At 44.1% G+C, this 24,206-nt stretch overlaps 1 protein-coding gene across 3 annotated transcripts; it reads left to right on the forward strand.

Annotated features, from left to right (window-relative positions):
- Positions 1 to 771: 771 nt before the first annotated feature.
- On the forward strand, positions 772 to 18,067 carry LOC137332681 (diamine acetyltransferase 1-like). 3 transcript variants are annotated; one of them, XM_067996627.1, is made up of 7 exons: positions 772 to 874; positions 1,755 to 1,858; positions 6,087 to 6,138; positions 8,419 to 8,532; positions 13,496 to 13,597; positions 16,297 to 16,337; positions 16,455 to 18,067. In XM_067996627.1, the coding sequence occupies exons 2-7, from the start codon at positions 1,793 to 1,795 to the stop codon at positions 16,623 to 16,625; spliced, it is 546 nt and encodes a 181-aa protein (XP_067852728.1). In that variant the 5' UTR covers positions 772 to 874; positions 1,755 to 1,792; the 3' UTR covers positions 16,626 to 18,067. The 3 variants fall into 3 exon arrangements, with proteins under 3 accessions (XP_067852728.1, XP_067852729.1, XP_067852730.1); XM_067996628.1 differs by having other exon boundaries at positions 8,449 to 8,532; XM_067996629.1 differs by lacking the exon at positions 16,297 to 16,337.
- The last annotated feature ends 6,139 nt before the right edge of the window (positions 18,068 to 24,206 follow it).

A 24,206-nucleotide genomic window follows, 5' to 3' on the forward strand; every position in this document is an offset into this window, starting at 1 on the left:
CTGCCTCATGTATAATGCACCTTAGGGATTGCAGTTGAAGGTGAAAATAACATGCTATAGTTCCACCAGAAGTAATCTCGACTGCCCGTGTTGTGCCTTCCTTTCAGCTGAGATCGTATGTGGGGACGGTTCTTTCCACGGGGGCCTGTACTCTAAGAGGGTCAGTGACACCACTGGGGAATGGTGATGGGCATTTTGTGGCAAGCTGTTCCACCAATCCCATTAACAGCAGAGATGACTAGCTCGGCACTATCGTTAAATAGCTCATTCCTCACTAACTAGCTGTCTGACTGACAGAGGAATAAATAACAAGATTTCACTTCCTACTATGTATATTTTGAGTCCTGCAAACGATTAGAGTGTGCGGCAAATCTGGAAATATTTAGAAATTTAGACAGAAAAGAACCCGATCTAGATTCGTGAATTTACTGATCTCTCCCTTTCCCCCCTCCAGAGGGTATCAAGGGATATGGATCAAAGGCATGTAAATGGGGTGGAGGTAAAGATCAGCCATGATCTGAGTGAATGGCAGAACAGGCTCGAGGGGCTGAATGGCCTCCTCCTGTTCCTGTTTCCCCCCCTCCGAAGCCCATTAGTCAGTGACCCTAAACCAAGAACCCCGCCCCAAAAACGTAAATCACATTAGGAATTTTTAAAAAACAGATGTAGTCATTTCTAGTTAATGTAGTTGAACACGTAGAAAGTTTCAAACACTTCCCAGGACACTAAGACTTGGTCTCCTGCCCTTCTCTCTCACTGCCTGCGGGGGCATTAAGTGGACCCTGTTGTTGAGATCAGTCTCCAGTCTCCTTCTTGCAGCAGCCTGGCCGGGGCTGGCTCATTGGATCCGCGGGTTTTCAGTCGGCTCTCTGAGGTGAGCAACTCCGACCGGGAATCCCTTCCATCCGATCACATTCGGCCCCGTTTGCTGCGAAATTCAGGCTGACTGGTTCTCTCGCCCGGGCGGCGAATCACTCCGAGTAACCCGGCAGCCTTGGGAGAGAGGGCTGTCCGCGACTGTCCGACCCCCGGGCTGATCCTTCTCCCGATCTGCGGTGGCATCGCTCCAGGGTCTTCAGTGAGAGTGCCGAGTGCTCAGGTTCCAGCTAGTCTCCTCTGCCTTTTACTTGTTTAATAGGGCAGAGGGAATCCTCGGCGGCATCCCATCCTCTTCAACCATCCCATCACCTCCCAACCATCCCATCCTCTTCAACCGTCCCATCACCTCTCAACCATCCCATCCTCTTCAACCATCCCATCACCTCCCAACCATCCCATCCTCTTCAACCACCCCATCACCTCCCAACCATCCCATCCTCTTCAACCATCCCATCACCTCTCAACCATCCCATCACCCAACCACCCCATCACTTCCCAACCATCCCATCACCTCTCAACCATCCCATCCTCTTCAACCATCCCATCACCTCCCAACCATCCTATCCTCTTCAACCATCCCATCACCTCCCAAATATCCCATAACCTCTCAACCATCCTATAACCATCCAAACATCCCATCACCTCCCAACCATCCCATCCTCTTCAACCATCCCATCACCTCCCAAATATCCCATAACCTCCCAAATATCCCATCACCTCCCAACCATCCTATCCTCTTCAACCATCCCATCACCTCCCAAACATCCCATCACCTCCCAACCATCTCATCATCTTCAAACATCCCAAACCCAAAGACTTCTCTGCAGGCAAAAATTGCGAATGAAGAACCCTTTTGCTGCTTTCTCGAATTACAGAATCTTTGGACAGAGAAAGGAAATAAAAAGGTTCCAGGATGGCCAAGTTCATGATCCGTATTGCCACACCCGCCGACTGTGCCGATATCCTGCGACTGATTAAGGTAACAAACATACCGTGAATTTTAAACCTTCAGTTTGAGTGAACTTTCTCCAAATTTCAGCTCAGCGAAAGCACTGTCTTCAAACAGCAGTTGTCCTAAACTGTTTGGAGTGCAATTGTGTAGTTTGATTCAAAAAGCTATTGTACAGAGAGTGGTTCTGCATTTACTTTATAGAGTGCAGCTTGTTGCTGGTTCTGGGTCATACAGGAATGTTGATCTTGAAGTTAACAGTAGTTGAAGCAGAATCAAAATACTGTGGATGCTGGAAACCTGAAATAAAAGCAGAAAATGCTGGAAACGCTCAGCAGGTTAGGCAGCGGAGAGAGAAATAGAGTTAACGTTTCAGGCCAATGACCTTTCATCAGAACTGGAAGACGTTAGAGATTTACAACTTTTAAGCAACTACAGAACCAGAGAAAGGAGGACAGGAAAGAACAAAACCAAGAGGATGGAAAGCAGGAGTGATTCAGTGACAAAAGTGATGATGATACAAGGTTAAAGTGGGTGGCAATGAGACAAGTGTAGAAACAAAAGATGGATCCAGAAGAGGTGTAAACGGTTACAGCAGAATAGAGGAGGAGGAGGAGGGAAGCATGGAGAATCTGGCAAAGAGGAGAAGGCTCCCAGGGCCCGGAAATGTGGTGGAAGGAAGGCAGATAGACCCCAGGGGTGCAGACCACCCTGCCGGTCATGTACCGATAAAGGAACCTCACCCCAAGTACGAGCCCACACTTCTTCCCCTCCATTCCTAGTGATTCTGGTGCAGCCATTCTCCAGTACCCAGTACCTGCTGTCTGAGAGAAAATGGGAACATGGCTAAGTTCTAAAGTTGTTAAACTCAATGTTAAGGCCAGAAGGCTGTAAAGTGCCTAGTAGAAAGATGAGGTTCTGTTCCTCGAGCTTACATTGAGCTTCATTGGAACAGTGTAAGGGGCTGAGGACGGAGAGGTCAGAGTGGGAGTGGGACGGAGAATTAAAATGGCAACGACCGGACGGGTGACGCTCGCAGACTGAGCGGAAGTGTTCAGCAAAGTGATCGCCCAATCTGCCTTTGGACTCTCCAACGTAGAGGAGACCTCATTGTGAGCAGCGAATACAGTATAGTAAATTGAAAGAAGTACAAGTAAACGATGTTTCACCTGGAAGGAGTGTTTGAAGCCCTGGACGGTGGGAAGGGAGGAGGTGAAGGGGCAGGTGTTGCCTCTCCTGTGCTTGCTTGGGAAGGTGCCGTGGGGAGGAGAGCTGATGTTGGGGGGTGATGGAAGAGTGGACCAGGGAGTCGTGGAGGGAACAGTCCCTTCACTGTGCTGGGAGGGGAGGGGAGGGGAAGATGTGTTTGGTGGTGGCATCGCGCTGGAGGTGGCGAAAATGGCGGAGGATGATCCGTTGAATGTGATGGCTGATGGGGTGGAAGGTGAAGACAAGGGGGACCCTGCCGTGGTTCTGGTGGGGTGGAAGGTGAAGACAAGGGGGACCCTGCCGTGGTTCTGGTGGGGTGGAAGGTGAAGACAAGGGGGACCCTGCCGTGGTTCTGGTGGGGTGGAAGGTGAAGACAAGGGGGACCCTGCCGTGGTTCTGGTGGGGTGGAAGGTGAAGACAAGGGGGATCCTGCCGTGGTTCTGGTGGGGTGGAAGGTGAAGACAAGGGGGACCCTGCCGTGGTTCTGGGAAGGAGGGGAAGGGATGAGGGTGGAAGTACAGGAAATGGGAGAGACACGGTCGAGGACCCTGTCAACTACAGTGGAGGGGACTCCTCAGTTGAGGAGAAAGGATGACATTTCAGACAAAATATTTGAAACAGACTTGCTGTTCAGACACACACAGTAACACCTGTTGAACAGTACCAGACAGCACTAGAACACATGCCCAGTCAGGCTGCAGAGCATGAACCAGTTTGGAACCAAGATTCACCATCAGGCTGGGACATAAAACGGTGCAGTTTTGGTATTTTGTTTTCCCACCTGTAATTTTACAACGCTCACTAAAATCTGGAACCAAACCTGTAACCTTCTGATCTGTTAGTCCTACTCCAAACAGTGCCCTTCTTTACTGGACCTTCAAGGGGAGCTTGACTAAGGAATCATGTTATTGTCTGTCTAATGCAAAAATGTTGCACACTTCCCATGTATCTGGTCCTCTGTAATATAGTTTGACTGAAAAGAAACCCCATCTCATTGCTGGTTTGTACAGGCAGGTTATAGAGCTCAGCTCGATCTTGCCATGAAAAAGAATTGTCCTCATCACCAGCAGCAGCTCACGTTGTTGCTCCAAGTGTGTGAGCGCCAGCCCTTCTGTCAGGGATTGCTGCACGGAGCCACCTCATTTACCCAACGGCACTTCTGTCTTTGCAACAAGGCCTTGTGCACCTACCTTTGTAAACTGCTCTTTTCTTCATGCGTTCCTGTGGTGAGAGGGAAGAATTGAACAATCAGTGGGCAGCCCACCCTGGGGTATGCTTTTGTCCGCGTAGCAGAATGAGTACTATCAGAGGTCAATAGAGCAGGTCCCTTATCTGCATGAACACCAGGGAATGGTGCATATCCTGGAGAGGTGAGGGGTGGTCGGAATTAACAAATGGAGAAGTGAGGGGTGGAGGGAATTAATGAATGGAGAGGTGAGGGGAGGAGGGAATTAATGAATCGAGAGGTGAGGGGTGGAGGGAATTAATGAATGGAGAGGTGAGGGGTGGAGGGAATTAATGAATCGAGAGGTGAGGGGTGGAGGGAATTAATGAATGAAGAGGTGAGGGGTGGAGGGAATTAATGAATCGAGAGGTGAGGAGTGGAGGGAATTAATGAATGGAGAGGTGAGGGGTGGAGGGAATTAATGAATGGAGAGGTGGGGGTAGAGGGAATTAATGAATGGAGAGGTGAGGGGAGGAGGGAATTAATGAATCAAGAGGTGAGGGGTGGAGGGAATTAATGAATGGAGAGGTGAGGGGTGGAGGGAATTAATGAATCGAGAGGTGAGGAGTGGAGGGAATTAATGAATGGAGAGGTGAGGGGTGGAGGGAATTAATGAATGGAGAAGTGAGGGGAGGAGGGAATTAATGAATGGAGTGGTGAGGGGTGGAGGGAATTAATGAATGGAGAGGTGAGGGGTGGAGGGAATTAATGAATGGAGAGGTGAGGGGTGGAGGGAATTAATGAATCAAGAGGTATGGGGTGGAGGGAATTAATGAGTCGAGAGGTGAGGGGTAGAGGGAATTAATGAATGGAGTGGTGAGGGGTGGAGGGAATTACCAAATGGAGAGGTGAGGGGTGGAGGGAATTAACAAATGGAGAGGTGAGGGGTGGAGGGAATTAACAAATGGAGTGGTGAGGGATTGAGGGAATTAATAAATGGAGAGGTGAGGGGTGGAGGGAATTAATGAATGGAGAGGTGACGGTTGGAGGGAAATAACAAATGGAGAGACAAGGGGTGGAGGGAATTAATGAATGGAGAGACGAGGGGTCGAGGGATTTTTTTTTATTTGTTCATGGGATGTGGGCGTCGCAGGCAATGCCAGCATTTATTGCCCATCCCTAATTGCCCTTGAGAAGGTGGTGGCGAGCTGCCTTCTTGAACCGCTGCAGTCCGTGTGGTGACGGTTCTCCCACAGTGTTGTTAGGAAGGGAGTTCCAGGATTTTGACCCAGCGACGATGAAGGAACGGCGATATATTTCCAAGTCGGGATGGTGTGTGACTTGGAGGAGAACGTGCAGGTGGTGTTGTTCCCATGTGCCTGCTGCCCTTGACCTTCTAGGTGGTAGAGGTCGCGGGTTTGGGAGGTGCTGTCGAAGAAGCCTTGGCGAGTTGCTGCAGTGCATCCTGTGGATGGTACACACTGCAGCCATAGTGCGCCGTTTGTGAAGGGAGTGAATGTTTAGGGTGGTGGATGGGGTGCCAATCAAGCGGGCTGCTTTGTCCTGGATGGTGTTGAGCTTCTTGAGTGTTGTTGGAGCTGCACTCATCCAGGCAAGTGGAGAGTATTCCATCACACTCCTGACTTGTGCCTAATGAATGGAGAGATGAGGGGTGGAGGGAATTAATGAATGGAGAGACGAGGGTTAGAGAGAATTAACAAATGGAGAAGAGAGGGGTGGAGGGAATTATCGAAAGGAGAGATTCATAACAAATACCGAATGAATAATTGTTGATTAACTGCGAGTAATTGTACTAGTTTGTAATTTTTGTTATAAAAGTTGCTGAAAAAGCAGTAATAGATTAAACTTTTTTTTTAAATAAAGGAACTTGCTTCATATGAAAACATGGCAAATGCAGTCAAGTTGACAGAGAAAGGTACGTCATTAACCTTGTACATTAGAAAGTATTGAAGGAAAAGGCCAGTCCTCTCATAGACCATATACTATCCACCCTATCATGGATGCTACCCTCTCATTTAATCCCCCGAGGGAAAATTCTGTATAAATACAACAATTACATTTCTATAGAGCTCATCACAAACAATGAGATGGTTCAGAGCACATTCATAGAATAATAGAATCGTACAGCACAGAAGGAGGCCTTTCGGCCCATCGTACCTGTGTCAGTTCTTTGAAAGAGCTATCCAATTAGTCTCACTCCCCTGCTCTTTTCCCATTGCCCTGCAAATTGTTCCTTTTCAAGTATATATCCAATTCCCTTTTGAATGTTATTATTGAATCTGTTTCCTCCACCCTTGGCGTGCATTCCAGATCATAACAACTCACTGCGTAAAAAATGTCTCCTCATCTTGCCTCTTGTTCTTTTTGCAGTTGCCTTAAATCTGTCTTACTTTCTGCCACTGGTAACACTTTCTCCTGATTTACTCTATCAAAATCCTTCATGATTTTGAACACCTCTATCAAATCTCCACAAACTGGAGACCCTCATCCCTGGTACCATTCTAGTAAATTTCCTTTGCATCCTTTCCGATGCCTTGACATCTTTCCTAAAGTGTGGTGCCCAGAATTGAACACAATTCTCCAGCTGAGGCCTAATCAGTGTTTTATAAAGTTTTAGCATAACTTCCTTGCTTTTGTACTCTGGGCCTCCATTAATAAAGCCAAGGATCCCATATGCTTTTTTAACTGCCTTCTCAACTTGTCCTGCCACCTTCGAAGATTTGTGTACGTACACCCCCAGGTCTCTCTGTTCCTGCACCCTATTTAAAATTGTACCATTTAGTTTACAAAGCACCTCCTAATTCTCCCTTCCAAAATGCATCACTTCACACGTCCCTGCATTAAATTTAATCGGCCATGTGTCTGCCCATTTCACCAGTATTTCTATGTCCTCCTGAAGTCCACTATTATCTTCTTCCCTGTTCACTACTTTACAAGGTAATGGATGCTGAATGGACATGTAAGGCCACTGTCTCTGCTGCCCCAGTTTCCTTAGGAAGGGGAATGGCTGAAATAGACTCACTTTAATATTATTGTGTTGTTTCCATGACTTCCAGTATAGTGATCGCTGCCGAGCAACTCTGGGCACGTGTTTCACATCATTACAATAGGCAACTCGGAGCGGAAAATCCAGGCTCCATTGATGGGGCCAGGAACAGTGGGTGCTTCAACTTACTCCGAAATTCAGAGTGCCATTATGCAGGCACTCACAGGTGGTACTCTGAAATTGGAGTGGTGTGTGTACACGTGTGTGTATGTATGTGTACGCATGTGTATATGCGTATACATGTGTGTGCATATACGTGTGCACGCATGTGTGTATATACGTTTGTGTGTATGTGTGTGTATACGTGTGCACTCTGACTGCTAAGCATGAACCATTATTCAGGCTTCAAATCATTTTGTTACGGAGAACACTGCTTCAATATTTGGCTCCCAGTAGACATTAGTTTAAATTATTTCAGTCTCCACACTCATCAGTTTTATTGCTTTGGATCATCAGTGATCTTTTTGTTAGGAAACTTGTAAAAGTACATGAGAAATATGTTCTGTTTGTGTTAATGGCCGTAATACATTTAAGTAGCATGTTGATGCATATTAACAAATGGGGCCAGTATCTGACTCTCGTTCTGTATCGGAACCTGCATATTCCAGACCCAACTCAAGCAGGTCTCTTAAAAGCGTTGATTTTGACCTGTTACTGCCCCAAACAGGCCTTAAACCTGCTACCTAACCCCATATTCCACAAGAGACAAGCTGATGCATTCCTGGCTGATGTCTTGCTGCTACCTGAAGCTTCTCTCCCCTCCCCACACCATCTGCTGCCTTTGCTTGTCAGCAGATAAAAATGTGCAAAGAAAATCCAGCTTAAGAGTGACAAATTATAAATAGTGCTTTAGTTAAATCCAATGGTTTGTGGGGTGGGGGTTATTAATATTCCTCCTTCTCCTCCATTGCATCTTCCTCCCCCTTTCTCCATCTGGCAAATTTGCTGATCAGTAACATGTCTTCCCCCTCTATGATGGTACCTGCCCCTCCCCCCGTCTCTCCGACTGTACCTGCCCCTCCTCCAATCTCTTTGACTGTAGCTGTATCCCCCCTGCTTCCCCCCAAGTCTTGCTCCTAATGACGTTAATTGCAGATCTGAAGTAAAACATGTTGTTTGTTGGTGATATAATGGATTTCTTTCCCTCAGGATTCTTCACCCTGATATTCTTCGTTGCAGACTTGCTGGAAGACGGTTTTGGTGAACACCCCTGCTATCATTGTCTCATTGCAGAAGTACCAAAAGAGGACCAAGCACCAAATGGTAGAATTATTTTGTCTAGCGTACCGATTCACTTTGGAGTATCTCAGTTCATTTCTCTTCCTTTCCTTCTTTCCCTTGCCCCTATTCTGAAGACAGTAGCTTGTGCTTGGGTACAGTTCCAGGAGTGCTGGACGACACTCACCTTGTGCGTGTTGGAAGACAGTCTGATTGTGAGCCTTGAGAGCAGGGCCTCAGCCTATCCTCACCTGGCAATCATGCAGTTCTAAGAACATAAAAAATAGGAGCTGGAATAGGCCATACGGCCCCTCGAGCCTGCTCCGCTGTTCAATCAGATCATGGCTGATCTTCAACCTTAACTCCACTTTCCTGCCCGATCCCCATATTCCTTGATAAGTGTGGGACAGGGAGCCAAATATTCATCAGGAGTGGGAACCCCGAGCAACACTTTTGTTTTGCTTTCGTAGCCCAGGGAAAGCTGAGGTCAATTACACATCAGCGACACCACCCTGGCTAAAATTTGCTGACTCAGTATAGACTCGAGATTGAATGTGCAGTGCTGCACCACACCACATCCATGGTATGTGTCAGCCTCTGCCCACTGGTGGTACTGTCACCTCTGAGTCAGAAGGTTGAGGATTCGAGCCCCACTCCAGGACTTGGGAGCACAAATTCTAGGCTGACACTTCAGTAGAGTGTGGAGGGAACGTTGCACTGTCGGAGGTGGATAAAACATTAAACCGAGACCCCATCTGCCTGCTCAGGTGGACATAAAAGTTCCCACGGCATTATTTGAAGAGGAACAGGGGAGTCCTCCCATTGCCCTGTCCCTCAACCAACATCACCAAAATAGATTAACTGGTCAATTATCTTATTGCTGTTTTGGGATCTTGCTGTGCACAAATTGGCTATTATGTTTGTCTACAACAGGGACAACACTTCAGAAGTATTTCATTGGCTGTGAAACATTTTGGGATGTCCTGAGGATTTGAAAGTCACTACATAAATGCAAGCTCTTTCTTTTCCTAAATAAGTTCAGGAGCACTTTACTATAATTTTTCAAAATTCATTCTTGGGATGTGGGCTTCGCTGGCAAGGCCGGCATTTATTGTCCATCCCTAGTTGGCCTGAGAAGGTGGTGGTGAGCCTTCCTCTTGAACTGCTTTAGATGTTATTCTTTGTCACAGTTTGATAGAACTGAGTGACTTGCTAGGCCATTTCAGAGGGCAGTTAAGAGTCAGCCACGTTGGTCACAACTAGGCCAGACTGGGTAAGGACGGCAAGTTTCCTTCCCTAAAGGGCATTAGTGAACCTGTTGGGTTTTTACGACAATCCGACAGCTTCATGGTCATCTTGGATTGCCGATCCAGTAGTATGTGAAATACAAATTAAGAGGAAGTATTAGCAAGAAGCAGCTGGGGGTTCATCGAACAAACTTTCCTTGCCATTCATACCATTGGAACACAGATTACTTTTAATCATTAACTTATATGGAAGCGCAGGCCACTTTTTCAGGGAGATGAAGTGATCTCCAAGATGAAACCACTATTGCCTAGATTTTCTGATCAACACCATTTTATATTCCGGCATGAACTCATTTAAAATAAATGTCTTACTGCCAGCATTAAAATAACACTGCTAGGAAATCCTAAGCCAGCACATTAAAGGGACAATGGCAGCGTGGATACAAAATTGGCTATGGAACAGAAAACAGAGAGTAGTGGTGAATGGTTGTCTTTCAGACTGGAGGGAAGTATACAGTGGTGTTCCCCAGGGGTCAGTATTAGGACCACTGCTCTTTTTCATACATGTTAATGACCTGGACTTGAGTATAGAGGGTATAATTTCAAAGTTTGCAGGTGACACGAAACTCGGGAATGTAGTAAACAATGTGGAGGATAGTAACAGACTTCAGGAGGACATAGACAGACTGATGAAATGGGCAGACACATGGCAAATTAAATTCAATGCAGAAAAGTATGAAGTGATACATTTTGGTAGGAAGAATGAGGAGAGGCAATATAAAATAAATGGTACAATTTTAAAGGGGGTGCAGGATCAGAGAGACCTGGGGGTGTACGTACACAAATCCTTGAAGGTGGTAGGACAAGTTGAGAAGGCTGTTAAAAAGCACATGGGACCCTGGGCTTTATTATCAGAGGCATAGAGTGCAAAAGCTAGGAAGTTATGCTAAACCTTTATAAACCACTGGTTAGGCCTCAGCTGGAGTATTGTGTTCAATTCTGGGCACCATGCTTTAGGAAGGATGTCAAGGCCTTAGAGAGGGTGCAGAAGAGATTTACTGGAATGGTACCAGGGATGAGGGACTTCAGTTATGTGGAGAGACTGGAGAAGTTGGGATTGTTCTCCTTAGAACAGAGTAGGTTAAGAGGAGATTTGATAGAGGTGTTCAAAATCATGAAGGGTTTTGATAGAGTAAATAAAGAGAAACTGTTTCCAGTAGCAGAAGAGTTGGTAACCAGAGGACACGGATTTAAGGTGATCGGCAAAAGAACCAGAGGCAACTTGAAGAAACATTTTTTTTTAACCCAGCGAGTTGTTATGATCTGGAATGCACTCCCTGAAAGGGTGGTAGAAGCAGATTCAATAGTAATTTTCAAAAGGGAATTGGATAAATACTTCAAGGGAAAAGTTTACAGGGCTGTGGGGATAGAGCAGGGCGGTGGGACTAATTGGTAGCTCTTCCAAAGAGCCGGCACAGGCACGATGGGCCGAATGGCTTCCTTCTGTGCTGTAACCTACTATAATACTATGATATTTAAATTAATTGGATAGAAAAATACTGGAAGTACACAGTCGGTGTGTCACCATCTGAAAAGAGAAAAGATGGGTTTTCGGGTGAAGTCACTCCCGCAGAACTCAAAGGTACATGACCCCCTTCACATGACCCCCTTTACATGGCCCCCTTTAATTGACCCCCTTTACATGGCCCCCTTTAATTGACCCACTTTACATGACCCCCTTTAATTGACCCACTTTACACGACCCCCTTTAATTGACCCCCTTTACATGACCCCCTTTACATGGCTGAATAAAATGAAGATGGTTTGGGAGGAGGGGAGAGAATAAAAGGTAAAAGTCAGGAAAACTTGTTGCTGTGCTCAAGGAACTTGGATTGCTGCGAGACCTCCTCCGATTTTTATCCACATCCATATTTTTAAACAGGCTTTGATGGTAGAAATATCTCCGGTTTCTACAATTGCCCCAACTTTTATTGAATTTGAAATGTCACCACCATGACCATCTTAGATTTCACCCATTGGGAAGCATACATCTGGCAGATGTTGTCTGTAAAACTTTGACTGAAATGTTGTAGATTGTGTCAAGTGTTAAGAATGCCAGTCTATGAATAGTCGAGAATAGTCAATGCTCTCTTCCCCAGCATAGTGGGCACGGTCTATAAATTCAGTAATTACAATTCTAATTAGGTCATACAATGGACCTTTGATCTTCATTATAGTTTCTGGCAGTTGTGTCTACTGCCTTTATATGTCAGCTGTGGCTCAGTGGTAGCACTCTCACCTTTGAGTCAGAAAGTCATGGGGTCAAGTCCCACTCCAGAGACTTGAGCACATCATCTAGGCTGACATCTCAGTGCAGTACTGATGCAGTGCTGCACTGTCGGAGGTGCTGTTTTTTGGATGAGACATTAAACATCCAAAGGTGACATGAGGAAAAGCATTTTTACGCAGCACGTGGTTATGATCTGGAATGTGCGGCCTGAAAGGGTGGTGGAGGCGAATTCAATCATGACTTTCAAAAGGGAATTGGATAAGCACTTGAAGGAAAAAATTTGCAGGGCTACGGGAAAAGGGCGGGGGAATGGGACTAGATGGATTGCTCTTGCAGAGAGCCGGCATGGGCTCGACGGGCCGAATGGCCTCCTTCTATGCTGTAACCATTCTATGATTCTATAAAACCGAGGTCCCGTCTGCTCTCTCAGATGGATGTAAAAGATCTCATGGCATTATTTGAAGAAGAGCCGGGGAGTTTTCCCTGGTGTCCTGGACAATATTTATCCATCAACGAACACTACTAAAATAGATTATCTGGTCATTGCTGATTGCGGGACCTTGCTGTGCCCAAATCAGCTGCAGTGTCTCCCTAAAGTACAGTAGTGACTGCACTTAAAAAAAATACTCCATTGGTTGTAAAGTGCTTTGGGGCATCTGAGTATGTGAGAGGTGCTTTATAAATGTAAGTACTTTCCTCATAGTAGAAATAGTTAAAATCTGGAAAACAGTTTAATATTTAAAATGTGGAGATGCCGGTGATGGACTGGGGTGGACAAATGTAAGGAATCTTACAACACCAGGTTATAGTCCAACAATTTTATTTTAAAATCACAAGCTTTCGGAGATTATCTCCTTCGTCAGGTGAGACACTGCAGCTGATTTGGGCACAGCAAGGTCCCGCAAACAGCAATGACCAGATAATCTATTTTAGTAGTGTTCGTTGATGGATAAATATTGGACAGAACACCAGGGAAAACTCCCCGGCTCTTCTTCAAATAATGCCATGAGATCTTTTACATCCACCTGAGAGAGCAGACGGGACCTCGGTTTCATAGAATCATAGAATGGTTACAGTATAGAAGGAGGCCATTCGGCCCGTCGAGCCCGTGCCGGCTCTCTGCAAGAGCAATCCATCTAGTCCCATTCCCCCACCCTTTTCCACTCACCTGACGAAGGAGATAATCTCCGAAAGCTTGTGATTTTAAAATAAAATTGTTGGACCTGGTGTTGTAAGATTCCTAATATTTAAAAGGCAGATTTGTAACTTCGAATCATTCGAAATTTGTATGTTTTGATATGTGTGTGTGTGTGTGTGTGTGTGTGTGTCTATCACCAATTTAACAACAAATTTATATTGGCTGAATGCTCATTGATCTTGTCAATGTTCCCTTTCCTCAAGCATTGTTTCCCTCCCCGATAAAAATGTTTTCATCACTCTTTCCCTTGACTGTATGTTCCTTTACTCTCAGGGTACACTGTTGTGGGCTTTGCCATGTATTACTTCACATATGATCCATGGATTGGAAAGATGATTTATCTTGAAGACTTCTATGTAATGGAACCGTACAGAGGTAAACTGTGCTGATGAAATGTAGAATTGCATCTTTTTTAGAAGACTTGTTAATTTTCCAAAATTAAGTCTGCGTAATCCACACGGAAAATAGAAAGGTCAATCGCCACAAATAAGGACTCGACCAGTGTCTCAACTGCCAGCCCTCTGTGCATAATAACCAAGAAACTAGCCCAACCACCCAGAGACATTTTCTGCTCCAGTTTGAGGTGCTCAATAACCGTCTTTGACCGAGTTGATCTCCAATGACCGAGCTGATCTCCAATGATCGAGCTGGTCTCCAATGACGGAGTTGGCCTCCAAAGGTAGCTCCACCTGTTGTCAGAGCTGTGCACAGTGTAAACGAGGATCCTTGAGTGACCACCTGGTAGGGAGAGATCCTTGGAGGCAACTCCAACAACAACTTGCATTTATATAGCGGCTTTAACATAGTAAAATGTCCCAAGGTGCTTCACAGGAGTGTTATCAAACAAAGTTTGACATCAAGCCACATAAGGAGACATTAGGACTGGTTGGTCAAAGAGGTAGGTTTTAAGGAGCGACTTAAAGGAGGAGAGAGGTAGAGAGGCGGAGAAGTTTAGGGAGGGAATTCCAGAACTTAGGGCCTAGGCAGCTGAATGGTGGAGTGTTTAAAATCGGGCCTGTGCAAGAGGCCAGAATTGGAGGAGCACAGAGTTCTCGGAGAGTTGTAAGGCTGGAGCAGGTTACAGACACAGGGAGGGGTGAGGCCTTGGAGGGATTTGAAAGCAAAGATGAGAATTTTAAAATCGAGGCATTGCCAGACCGGGACCCAATGTAGGTCATCGAGCACAGGGGTGACGGGTGAACGGGACTTGGTGCGAGTTAGGATACGGGCAGCAGAGTTTTGGATGAGCTCAAGTTTACGGAGGGTGGAAGATGGGAGGCCGGCCAGGAGAGCATTGGAATAGTCAAGTCTAGAGGAACAAAGGCATGGATGAGGGTTTCAGCAGCAGATAAGCTGAGGCAGGGCTGGAGACAGGTCGAGAGAGGTGGTGGTGAGGTAGAGCTGGGTGTTGTCAACATACGTGTGGAACCTGACATTGTGTTTTTGTATGATGTCGCCGAGGGGCAGCATGTAGATGAGAAATAGGAGGGGGCTAAGGATAGATCATTGGGGGACTCCAGAGGTAACGGTGCAGGAGTGGGAAGGGAAGCCATTGCAGCTGATTCTCTTCTACCAAGCATCGTTTGGGATTGACGTACACAAATCCCTTTCAATATGCTTGTCAGTTTGCAGAATCATCTCGTAGTAAACAGAAGCCCCCAGACATCCCCGGAGACGTGTGTCAGGATTACATCTCTTCTAGCATTTCCGTGGATCCCAATGATGAAACCTAGCAGGTGTGTAGTGTGTTGCATGGCAGATTTTGTTGTACTTCCACGAACGCAGTTGCTGGAGGTGACCTAATACAATGCAAAACTTCTTTCCAATTTTCAGGTTTTTTTTCCCTCAACAATCTTCTCCCTGCCAAGATCAACTGTGCCACCTCAATTCCCCACAGCACATTTTAACCGTCCATAATGCTTCTGGTGTACATATAGATGACATTATTTAAAGGTCTTCTTTAAGATAAATATTGTGAGGATAAGTACAGATGATCTAGCTCATCCTTTCATAGAAACCTACAGCTCCTCCATCAAAGCATCAATCTGTCTCTGTAATATCCCGTGCCTCTGCTACCATACGCAGAAAACCAGTCCAGCTTTTGAACAGTCTGCTTACTAGTTTGTACCTATCTTCCCTCCCCCTCCTCCCACTACAGTTCTGGTTTATCTTAAAAGTGTTCTCAGCATTCACCTTTTCCATTTGATTATGGAACAGTTCCTGCAGATTGGAGGGTGGCAAATGTAGCCCCACTATTTAAAAAAGGAGGGAGAGAGAAAACAGGGAACTACAGACTGGTTAGCCTAACATCAGTAGTAGGGAAAATGCTAGAGTCTATTATAAAGGATGTGATAACAGGACACTTAGAAAATATCAATGGGATTAGACAAAGTCAACATGGATTTATGAAAGGGAAATCGTGTTTGACAAACCTACTGGAGTTTTTTGAAAAGATTGGGTCGACTTGTCTGTATTCACTAGAGATTAGAAGAATGAGAGGGGATCTCATTGAAACGTATAAAATTCTGACAGGACTAGACAGACTGGATGCAGGGAGGATGTTTCCCCTGGCTGGGGGGGTCCAGAACGAGGGGTCACAGTCTCAGGCTACGGGGTAGGACATTTAGGACTGAGATGAGGAGAAATTTCTTCACTCAGAGGGTGGTGAACCTGTGGAATTCTCTACCACAGAAGGCAGTGGAGGCCAAGTCAAGGAATATATTTAAGAAGGAGCTAGATAGATTTCTAGACACAAGGCATCAAGGGGTATGGGGAGAGAACGGGAATATGGTATTGAGATAGAAGATCAGTCATGATCATATTGAATGGCAGAGCAGGCTCGAAGGGCTGAATGGCCTACTCCTGCTCATATTTTCTATGTTTCTCTGTTTCTATTCCATTGGTATCTTAAATGCCTTTATAAAGGTCCTCAATTGTCTCCTCTGAAGGCTTGAGAGTCCAGATTTTTTCTAACCTCTCCTTATCATTCAGTCCTTTGACACGAGGGATCAGCTTCTTTCTAAATGTAATTTCTATGCAGAACTGAAACATGTTTTGAATGACTTTGCTTGCAGGTTTTGGTATAGGATCTGAAATGCTGAAGAGGATTAGTCAGGTAAATGAGTATTCAAGGATTTCTGAATAACTATTAATTGTATTTTCGCTTTAGGTTTTTAAAGCCCTCCTTTTCGTCACTGTGATGTAAATTGGATTTCTGTTGCTCTGTGTTTAGATAGCAATCCAAAACAGGTGTTGCAGTATGCATTTCCTTGTTGTGGGGTGGAACACGGCCTCTATAGAATACTACACAAGACGAGGTGCTCTGGATCTGTCAAAACAGGAAGGGTGGCATCTCTTTAAATTCAGCAAAGAGAGCTTGATCAAACTGGCATCTGAGGAATAAAAGCTGCCCCAGAGGACAGCAAAGGCCAGAAGGATGCGGCATGGTTTGTTTTTCCCGATTTGAAGGAATGAACAATTTTTGGTACAGGCATTCTTCCTGCAAGAGGATATCTGAGCATCTCCCTTTGCAGGAAAACAACCGAAATCTCTTCAAATATTGCACCGTAATTTAATGACTGCACTTTCCAAGAGACACCATACTGTATTAGACTGACAGAACTCAAAGGTTCTGTTGCCATTGGAAGTGAAGCAGACACTTGATTCAAGAAGCATGAGTACGTTTGTTACCGGTGATGTATACTAACACTCAGCTGATGTATGAACTAAAGTGCCTTTTTGTTTTATAATGTACAGACCTTAATACAGATTTGTATTGTGAACAGAGTCCTATGTGGAACTATTTTAGATAAGTTTTTGATATGAATTACAAAAGGTAATTCGATATTATGACTCCTTACCTGTTTAACATCAATGGGCCAATTGTATACGTGTCAGAGTATTGTTGGGCCAAACTGAAGAGGCACGGAGAGATTAAAGTGATGATTGAAGGTCACGTCGTCCTTTTCCATCCAGCTTCACTATGGGAAGGCTGTCACATAAATGGCAGAATATGATCAGGCCATCTGCCAGGTTTTGATCATGTAAAGTGATTTAACACAGCTTATCTGTTGCTGCTGTGTAGTTTGGGGTGGGGGAGGAATGGGCCACTCAAAGGAAAAGTAAACCCAGGTCACTTTTTCTGACCATTTTGACACCAACTTCTACCAACCTCCATCCCATTGACGAGCAGAATACTTCAGTGATTTCTGGTAGTACAATTTGTTGCACCTGTGGCAAGTGCCAATGAAATCGTTTTATTAATCCATCTGGGGAGTAAAGCAGATTACAACTGCAGAAACGCAGTTAGTCGGTTGCTGTTATTTTTTTAATGTGGCACAAGAGGGGGGGATGGTTCCATTCAACCATTTGTTTTGTGTTTGTGTAAATTGAGTGACATCTCACTTACAATAAAGCAATGAGGGATGATTGAGATGCCAACAATGGTAACTATTTAGGATTATGTGGCAATTTAGTGCAACGTGTTCTGTTAAGGCAAAGTTGTCTTGACAGTAATTCCGTGGCTTCAATCTAATGGCCCAAAATAGATTGACGTAACATTTGGACTAAAATTCAGGAGTTGGTAGTCGTCTGCTCTATATTAGAATGTGGAGCAATCAGATGTACAGAACCACCTCCTATTTATTTCTCTTCTACAGTTCCTGGTCCAAATGTTGCAATCGCTAATTCCCCAATTTTGAGTAAGTGAAATACTAAACCTAGTCAACTCCCTCCCAAATCAGATCTGGAGACAGTAACATATCTTAATAGTCTTAATTACTTCTATATAAATATGGTTTTGTCAAATGTTTGTTTGTGTTGTGATTATATCATTGAATAAATAAATGATGTGTTACAAAGATTTGTAAACTGTCTGTTTTTATCTGCAGTTTACGGAAATTGATCCGAGTATTAAATTTGTCAAGGAATCATATGTCTTTGTCAACTTCAGATCTGTCACACTACAATATATTTTTTAAATGAAACTCATTCATTTCCTGCTGTTTTTTTCTATCCTAGAATCTAAACTAGAATGGCAGGGGGATAGGAACCTGAGCAGGGAGACAGAGGAGGAGGAAACAAGGATAGAAACAAAATACAGAAAGGGAAGAAGCAATGGTGGAAGGCAGAGAAAACAAGGGCGAAAAACAAATAGGGCCGTAGTGCAAAATAAAACCAAGATGACTAGCAATCTTAAAAAGACAAGTCTAAAGGCATTGTGTCTTAATGCGCGGAGCATTCGCAATAAGGTAAATGAATTAACAGCGCAGATAGATATGAACGGTTATGATATAGTTGCGATTACGGAGACATTGCTGCAGGGTGACCAAGGATGGGAACTGAACATCCAGGGGTATTCAATATTTAGGAAGAACAGGCAAAAAGGGAAAGGAGGTGGGGTAGCGTTGTTAGTAAAGGAGGAAATCAGTGAGGAAGGATATTGGCTCGGAAAATCACGATGTGGAATCTGTATGGAGCTAAGAAACACCAAGGGGCAGAAAACGTTGGTGGGGGTTATCTATGGGCCCCCAAACAGTAGTGGAGATGTAGGGGAGGCCATTAAACAGGAAATTTGAGACGCATGCAAGAAGGGTACAACTATAATCATGGGTGACTTTAATCTATGATGTGGAGATGCCGGTGATGGACTGGGGTTGACAATTGTAAACAATTTTACAACACCAAGTTATAGTCCAGCAATTTTATTTTAAATTCACAAGCTTTCGGAGGCTTCCTCCTTCCTCAGGTGAACGATGTGGAAATGAAATCCTCGAAATGAAATTGCATTTATAATTCACAGAACAATGCTTGGTGATTACAGACAGTTTTTTCAACTGCCCGTTGCCAAGGCAATCAGTGTGCAGACAGACAGGTGTTACCTGCAAGGTCTCAGAATATACAAATCACCAAAAAAAACAACAAACAAAAAAAAAAGAGATAGAGAGGTAGAAACATAGAAAAGACAGCAACTGACCCGTTATATTAAAAACAGATAACATTTGTTCGCTGGTGGGGTAACGTGTAGCGTGACATGAACCCAAGATCCCGGTTGAGGCCGTCCTCATGCTAATCTACACATAGATTGGTCAAACCAAATTAGCAATAATACTGTGGGGGAGGAATTTCTGGAGTGTGTACGTGATGGTTTTCTAGACCAATACGTTGAGGAACCAACTAGAAAACAGGTGATCCTAGACTGGGTATTGTGCAATGAGAAATGATTAATTAACAATCTTGTGCGGGGTCCCTTAGGGAAGAGCGACCATAACATGATAGAATTCCTCATTAAGATGGAGAGTGAAGTAGTTGAATCCAAAACTAGGGTCCTGAATCTAAATAAAGGAAATTACGAAAGTATGAGTTGCGAGTTGGCTATGATTGGGGAACTTTACTAAAAGGGATGATGGTGGATAGGCAATGGCTAATATTTAAAGAACGTGTGCAAGAATTACAACAATTATTCATTCCTGTCTGGCGCAAAAATAAAACAGGAAAGGTGGCTCAACCGTGGCTTACAAAAGAAATTAGGGATAGTATTAGATCCAAAGAGGAGACATATAAAATTGCCAGAAAAAGCGGCAAGCCTGAGGATTGGGAGCAGTTCAGAATTCAGCAAAGGAGGACAAAGAGATTGATTAAGAGGGGAAAAATAGAGTATGAGAGTAAACTAGCAGGGAACATAACTGACTGTAAAAGCTTCTATAAATATGTCAAGAGAAAAAGATTAGTGAAGACAAATGTAGGTCCCTTACAGTCAGAAATGGGGGAAATTATAATGGGGAACAAAGAAATGGCAGAACAATTAAACACATACTTTGGTTGTGTCTTCACAAAGGAGGACACAAATAACCTCCCAGAAATGTTAGGGAACCAAGGGTCCAGTGAGAGGGAGGAACTGAAGGAAATCAGTATCAGTAAAAAAAATAGTGCCAGGGAAATTAATGGGGCTAAAAGCTAACAAATCCCCAGGGCCTGATAATCTACATCCCAGAGTACTAAAGGAAGTGGCTCTGGAAATAGTGGATGCATTGGTGATCGTCTTCCAAAATTCTATAGACTCTGGAACAGTTCCTACAGATTGGAGAGTGGCAAATATAACCCCACTATTTAAAAAAGGAGGAGAGAAACAACAGGGAATTACAGACCAGTTAGCCTAACATCAGTAGTGGGGAAAATGCTAGAGTCTGTTATAAAAGATGTGATATCAGAACACTTGGAGGGCATTAACAGAATTGGACAAAGTCAGCATGAGTTTATGAAAGGGAAATCATGCTTAACAAATCTACTGGAGTTTTTTGAGGTTGTAACTAGTAGAATAGATAGGGGAGAACCAGTGGATGTGGTGTATTTGGATTTTCGGAAGGCTTTTGATAAGGTCCCACACAAGAGGTTAGTGTGCAAAATTAAAGCACGTGGGATTGGGGGGAATATACTGGCATGGATTGAGAATTGGTTGACAGACAGGAAACAGAGAGTAGGAATAAACGGGTCTTTTTCCGGGTGGCAGGCAGTGACTAGTGGGGTACTGCAGGGATCAGTGCTTGGGGCCCAGCTATTCACAATATATATCAATGATTTGGATGAGGGAACGGAATGTAACATTTCCAAGTTTGCAGATGACACAAAGCTGGGGTGGAATGTGAGCTGTGAGGAGGATGCAAAGAAGCTCCAATGTGATTTAGACAAGTTGGGTGAGTGGGCAAGAACATGGCAGATGCAGTATAACGTGGATAAATGTGAGGTTATCCACTTTGGTTGTAAAAACAGAAAGGCAGATTATTATCTGAATGATGATAGATTAGGAAAAGGAGAGGTGCAACGAGACCAGGGTGTCCTTGTACACCAGTGGCTGAAAGCGAGCATTCAGGTGCAGCAAGCAGTTAGGAAGGCGAATGCTATGTTGGCCTTAATTGCAAGAGAATTAGAGTACAGGAGCAGGGATGTCTTACTGCAGTTATACAGGGCCTTGGTGAGACCACATCTGGAGTATTGTGTGCAGTTTTGGTCTCCTTATCTGAGGAAGGATGTCCTTGCCATGGAAGTAGTGTAACGAAGGTTTACCAGACTGATTCCTGGGATGGCAGGACTGACGTATGAGGAGAGATTGGGTCAACTAGGCCTATATGCACTAGAGTTTAGAAGAACGAGAGGTGATCTCATCGAAACATATAAAATTCTAACAGGACTCGACAGACTAGATGCAGGGAGGATGTTCCCGATGGCTGGGGAGTCCAGAACCAGGGGTTACAGTCTCAGGATATGGGGTATGCCATTTAGAACCAAGATGAGGAGAAATTTCTTCACTCAGAGGGTGGTGAACCTGTGGAATTCTCTACCACAGAAGGCAGTGGAGGCCAAGTCATTTGATGTATTCAAGGAGATAGATGTATTTCTTAATGCTAAAGGGATCAAGAGATACGGAGAAAAAGCGGGAACAGGATACTGAGTTAGATGATCAGCCATGATCATTTTGAATGGCGGAGCAGGCCCGAAGGGCCGAATGGCCTATTCTTACTCCTATTTTCTATGTTTCTATTAATATTAAGCTGGCCTTCCACTAAAGTCAAGAGCTTGGGATTCAGAAGTGGTTGCCAATCTACAGAAACTACCATCAGCAATTAGCATTAGGAGATGCCTATTTAAACCATGTTCCCACAGCAAGCATGTGAGAAGTAGCCTTAAAGGGACAGGCCACAATAAGCACAGCTCAACCTTAGCACATCAAAACTCTACTTATAGACCCCAAACTAATTATGAGCAATGCTGGGACATATTAGCCAGGAGAACAATATTGGCTATGCATGCATATAAAATGATGGAAAGTCTGAATGATTAAATGATGACTTGTTACTTTGTGGTCTCTGCTGCTTGAAAGGCTGCAGTTGCTCCTCAGAGATTATTTTTGTTGAAGATTTTAAAGCAGAGACTGATCTTTTTGGGGTCCCATTGCCAATCAGGACCTAACTACACCTCACATCCATCAATCAATCAATAATAGAGCACCACCCTTTGGCTCTCAGGTCCATTTTTCTTTGAGGGCTGCAAGTTATGTTCAGTCTCTCCAAATCAAAACACAATTGTTTCCATTTTAAGGGGCAACACTTTCCACTGAACTGTCCCACAATGCTAAATGGAATAGAGATACCTGCATACCCATCAGCATCTCTCCATCAGCCCATTCTTGTTTCAGGCTTTAAAGCCTCTGGGTGCAGACTCCTTGTTTTGCACCTGTCTTGTGAAATCATTAATTAGGAAATCTACTGTCACCATCCATGATGCTATAGAATTTCTTCACAAAACATCTGCTCCCATCTGCCTCACTTACAATAAAGCAATGAGGGATGATTGAGATGCCAACAATGGTAACTCTATTTCGTGCAATGTGTTCCTCTTTTAAGGCAAAGTTGTTATACTCTAGAACTTTTTAGGCAATGTCAATCTTGAGCTTCTTGAGCTGGATATTGGTATAATTACTTAATTTCTCCAGCTGGTGTCAATTAAGTCCATTGCTGCTGATCTTGGAGAACGAGGCAAGATCTGCGAGCTACATTTAATCAGTTCCTTTTAGTATTTTCTATTCCCCCTCTACTGGATGCTTGTATTTACTTTTGAATGTTAATAATTTCTTGTGTGCAATACTATTGGCCTTGACTCGAGAAAAATCCATCTTTTTAAACAGATGCAAGAGACTCCTTGACATGCATTTATCACATGAAGTGTGAATGAAATCTTGAGAAGTCTGGATGTACACTGCACTAATATTTAATTCAAAAAATTTGGTGTTAACTAATATTTTCAATACCTTCCAACTCATCCGAATCCCACTTAGAATGAGCACTGCTTTTGATTCAAGTATTTTCAGAGGTTTTGTGCCCCAGGGGGTTGTTTGGTAGCATTCTCACCTCTGAGTTAGCAGGTTGTGGGTTGCAAGTCTTGAGAGCACAGAATCTTAGGCTAACACTTCAGTGCAGTAGTGTGGGTGTGGTGTGTTGTCAGAGATGCTGCCTTTCAAATGAGACATACCAAGGCCTTGTAGGTCTGTTCAAATGGAGGTAAAAGACCCCATGGCTCAACATTAATCCCTCAGCCAATGCCACCGAAACAGATTATCTGGTCTTTTATCTCTTTTGTTGTTTGTGGGGACCTTGCAAAAAAATTAGCAGTTGTGTTTACCTACTAAATAACAGTGACTACACTTCAAAAGTAATTAATTGGCTATTATATGCTTTAGGATTCCGAGCATGCAAAAGGCGTAAATACAAGTACAGATATCTGAGTGATGTGACTTTTTAAAAAGACACCTTGAAACCCCTTAACCCTTTAAAAGAATTATTTTCAAATGTACTGATTTACTGGTGTTTTGGTGATACAATTCCATCCACTTTTCACAAAAAATCCTAAATCAGAGGGACCGTGATTATTTGTGTTAGAAACTTTTGTAATTTGTACTCTCTCAAAAATAACCTGATTGAAAGCTCTGTTCCTTCGTAGATGTCTCTAAGAGCTGGCACAAACACGATGGGTCCAATGGCCTCCTTCTGTGCTGTAAGATTCTATGGTTCCCCACCAAGCAAGTGCCTTTTCTTGAAAAGCGTTTTCCCCAAAGGGGAGGAGGCAGACTCAGCTAAGCCACTTTACCACAGCTCACAGCAGTTGAGTGGCCTTGGAGCAGGATACAGAAGGGGAATAGTGAGATTTAGGAATTGGGGCCTGCATTCAGAAAGCAAAAGTAAACCTGTGGTACTGTGCAACAACAAAATCGGATTTCAATTAAATGCACCTATTGTGCTCACCAAGGCGAACAAAGTCTGTGTACAAGAACAGAGAATTATACACTTTTTGCACTTGGATGGCAGCTTCCGAAAGAGTTTCTCTCCCCATATCCTCAGCTGAAAACCAGTAAAATTTACAGGTAGAACAGATCAGAATTCAATGTCAAGTACTAAATTTAGTTTCATGCCCTCTGAATAATGTTCCAGAGTTT

This window comes from Heptranchias perlo, chromosome 15 (assembly GCF_035084215.1).
Source record: "Heptranchias perlo isolate sHepPer1 chromosome 15, sHepPer1.hap1, whole genome shotgun sequence".
Classification (NCBI taxonomy): Eukaryota; Metazoa; Chordata; class Chondrichthyes; order Hexanchiformes; family Hexanchidae; genus Heptranchias; species Heptranchias perlo.

What these genes read in the sequence shown, in the direction of transcription:
- LOC137332681 (XM_067996627.1), top strand. Translation starts at nt 1,793, where the DNA reads ATGGCCAAGTTCATGATCCGTATTGCCACACCCGCCGACTGTGCCGAT. An exon ending in AGAGGACCAAGCACCAAATG is followed by an intron (nt 8,533 to 13,495) that starts GTAGAATTATTT and finishes CTTTACTCTCAG; the next exon opens with GGTACACTGTTGTGGGCTTT. An exon ending in TGCTGAAGAGGATTAGTCAG is followed by an intron (nt 16,338 to 16,454) that starts GTAAATGAGTAT and finishes CTCTGTGTTTAG; the next exon opens with ATAGCAATCCAAAACAGGTG.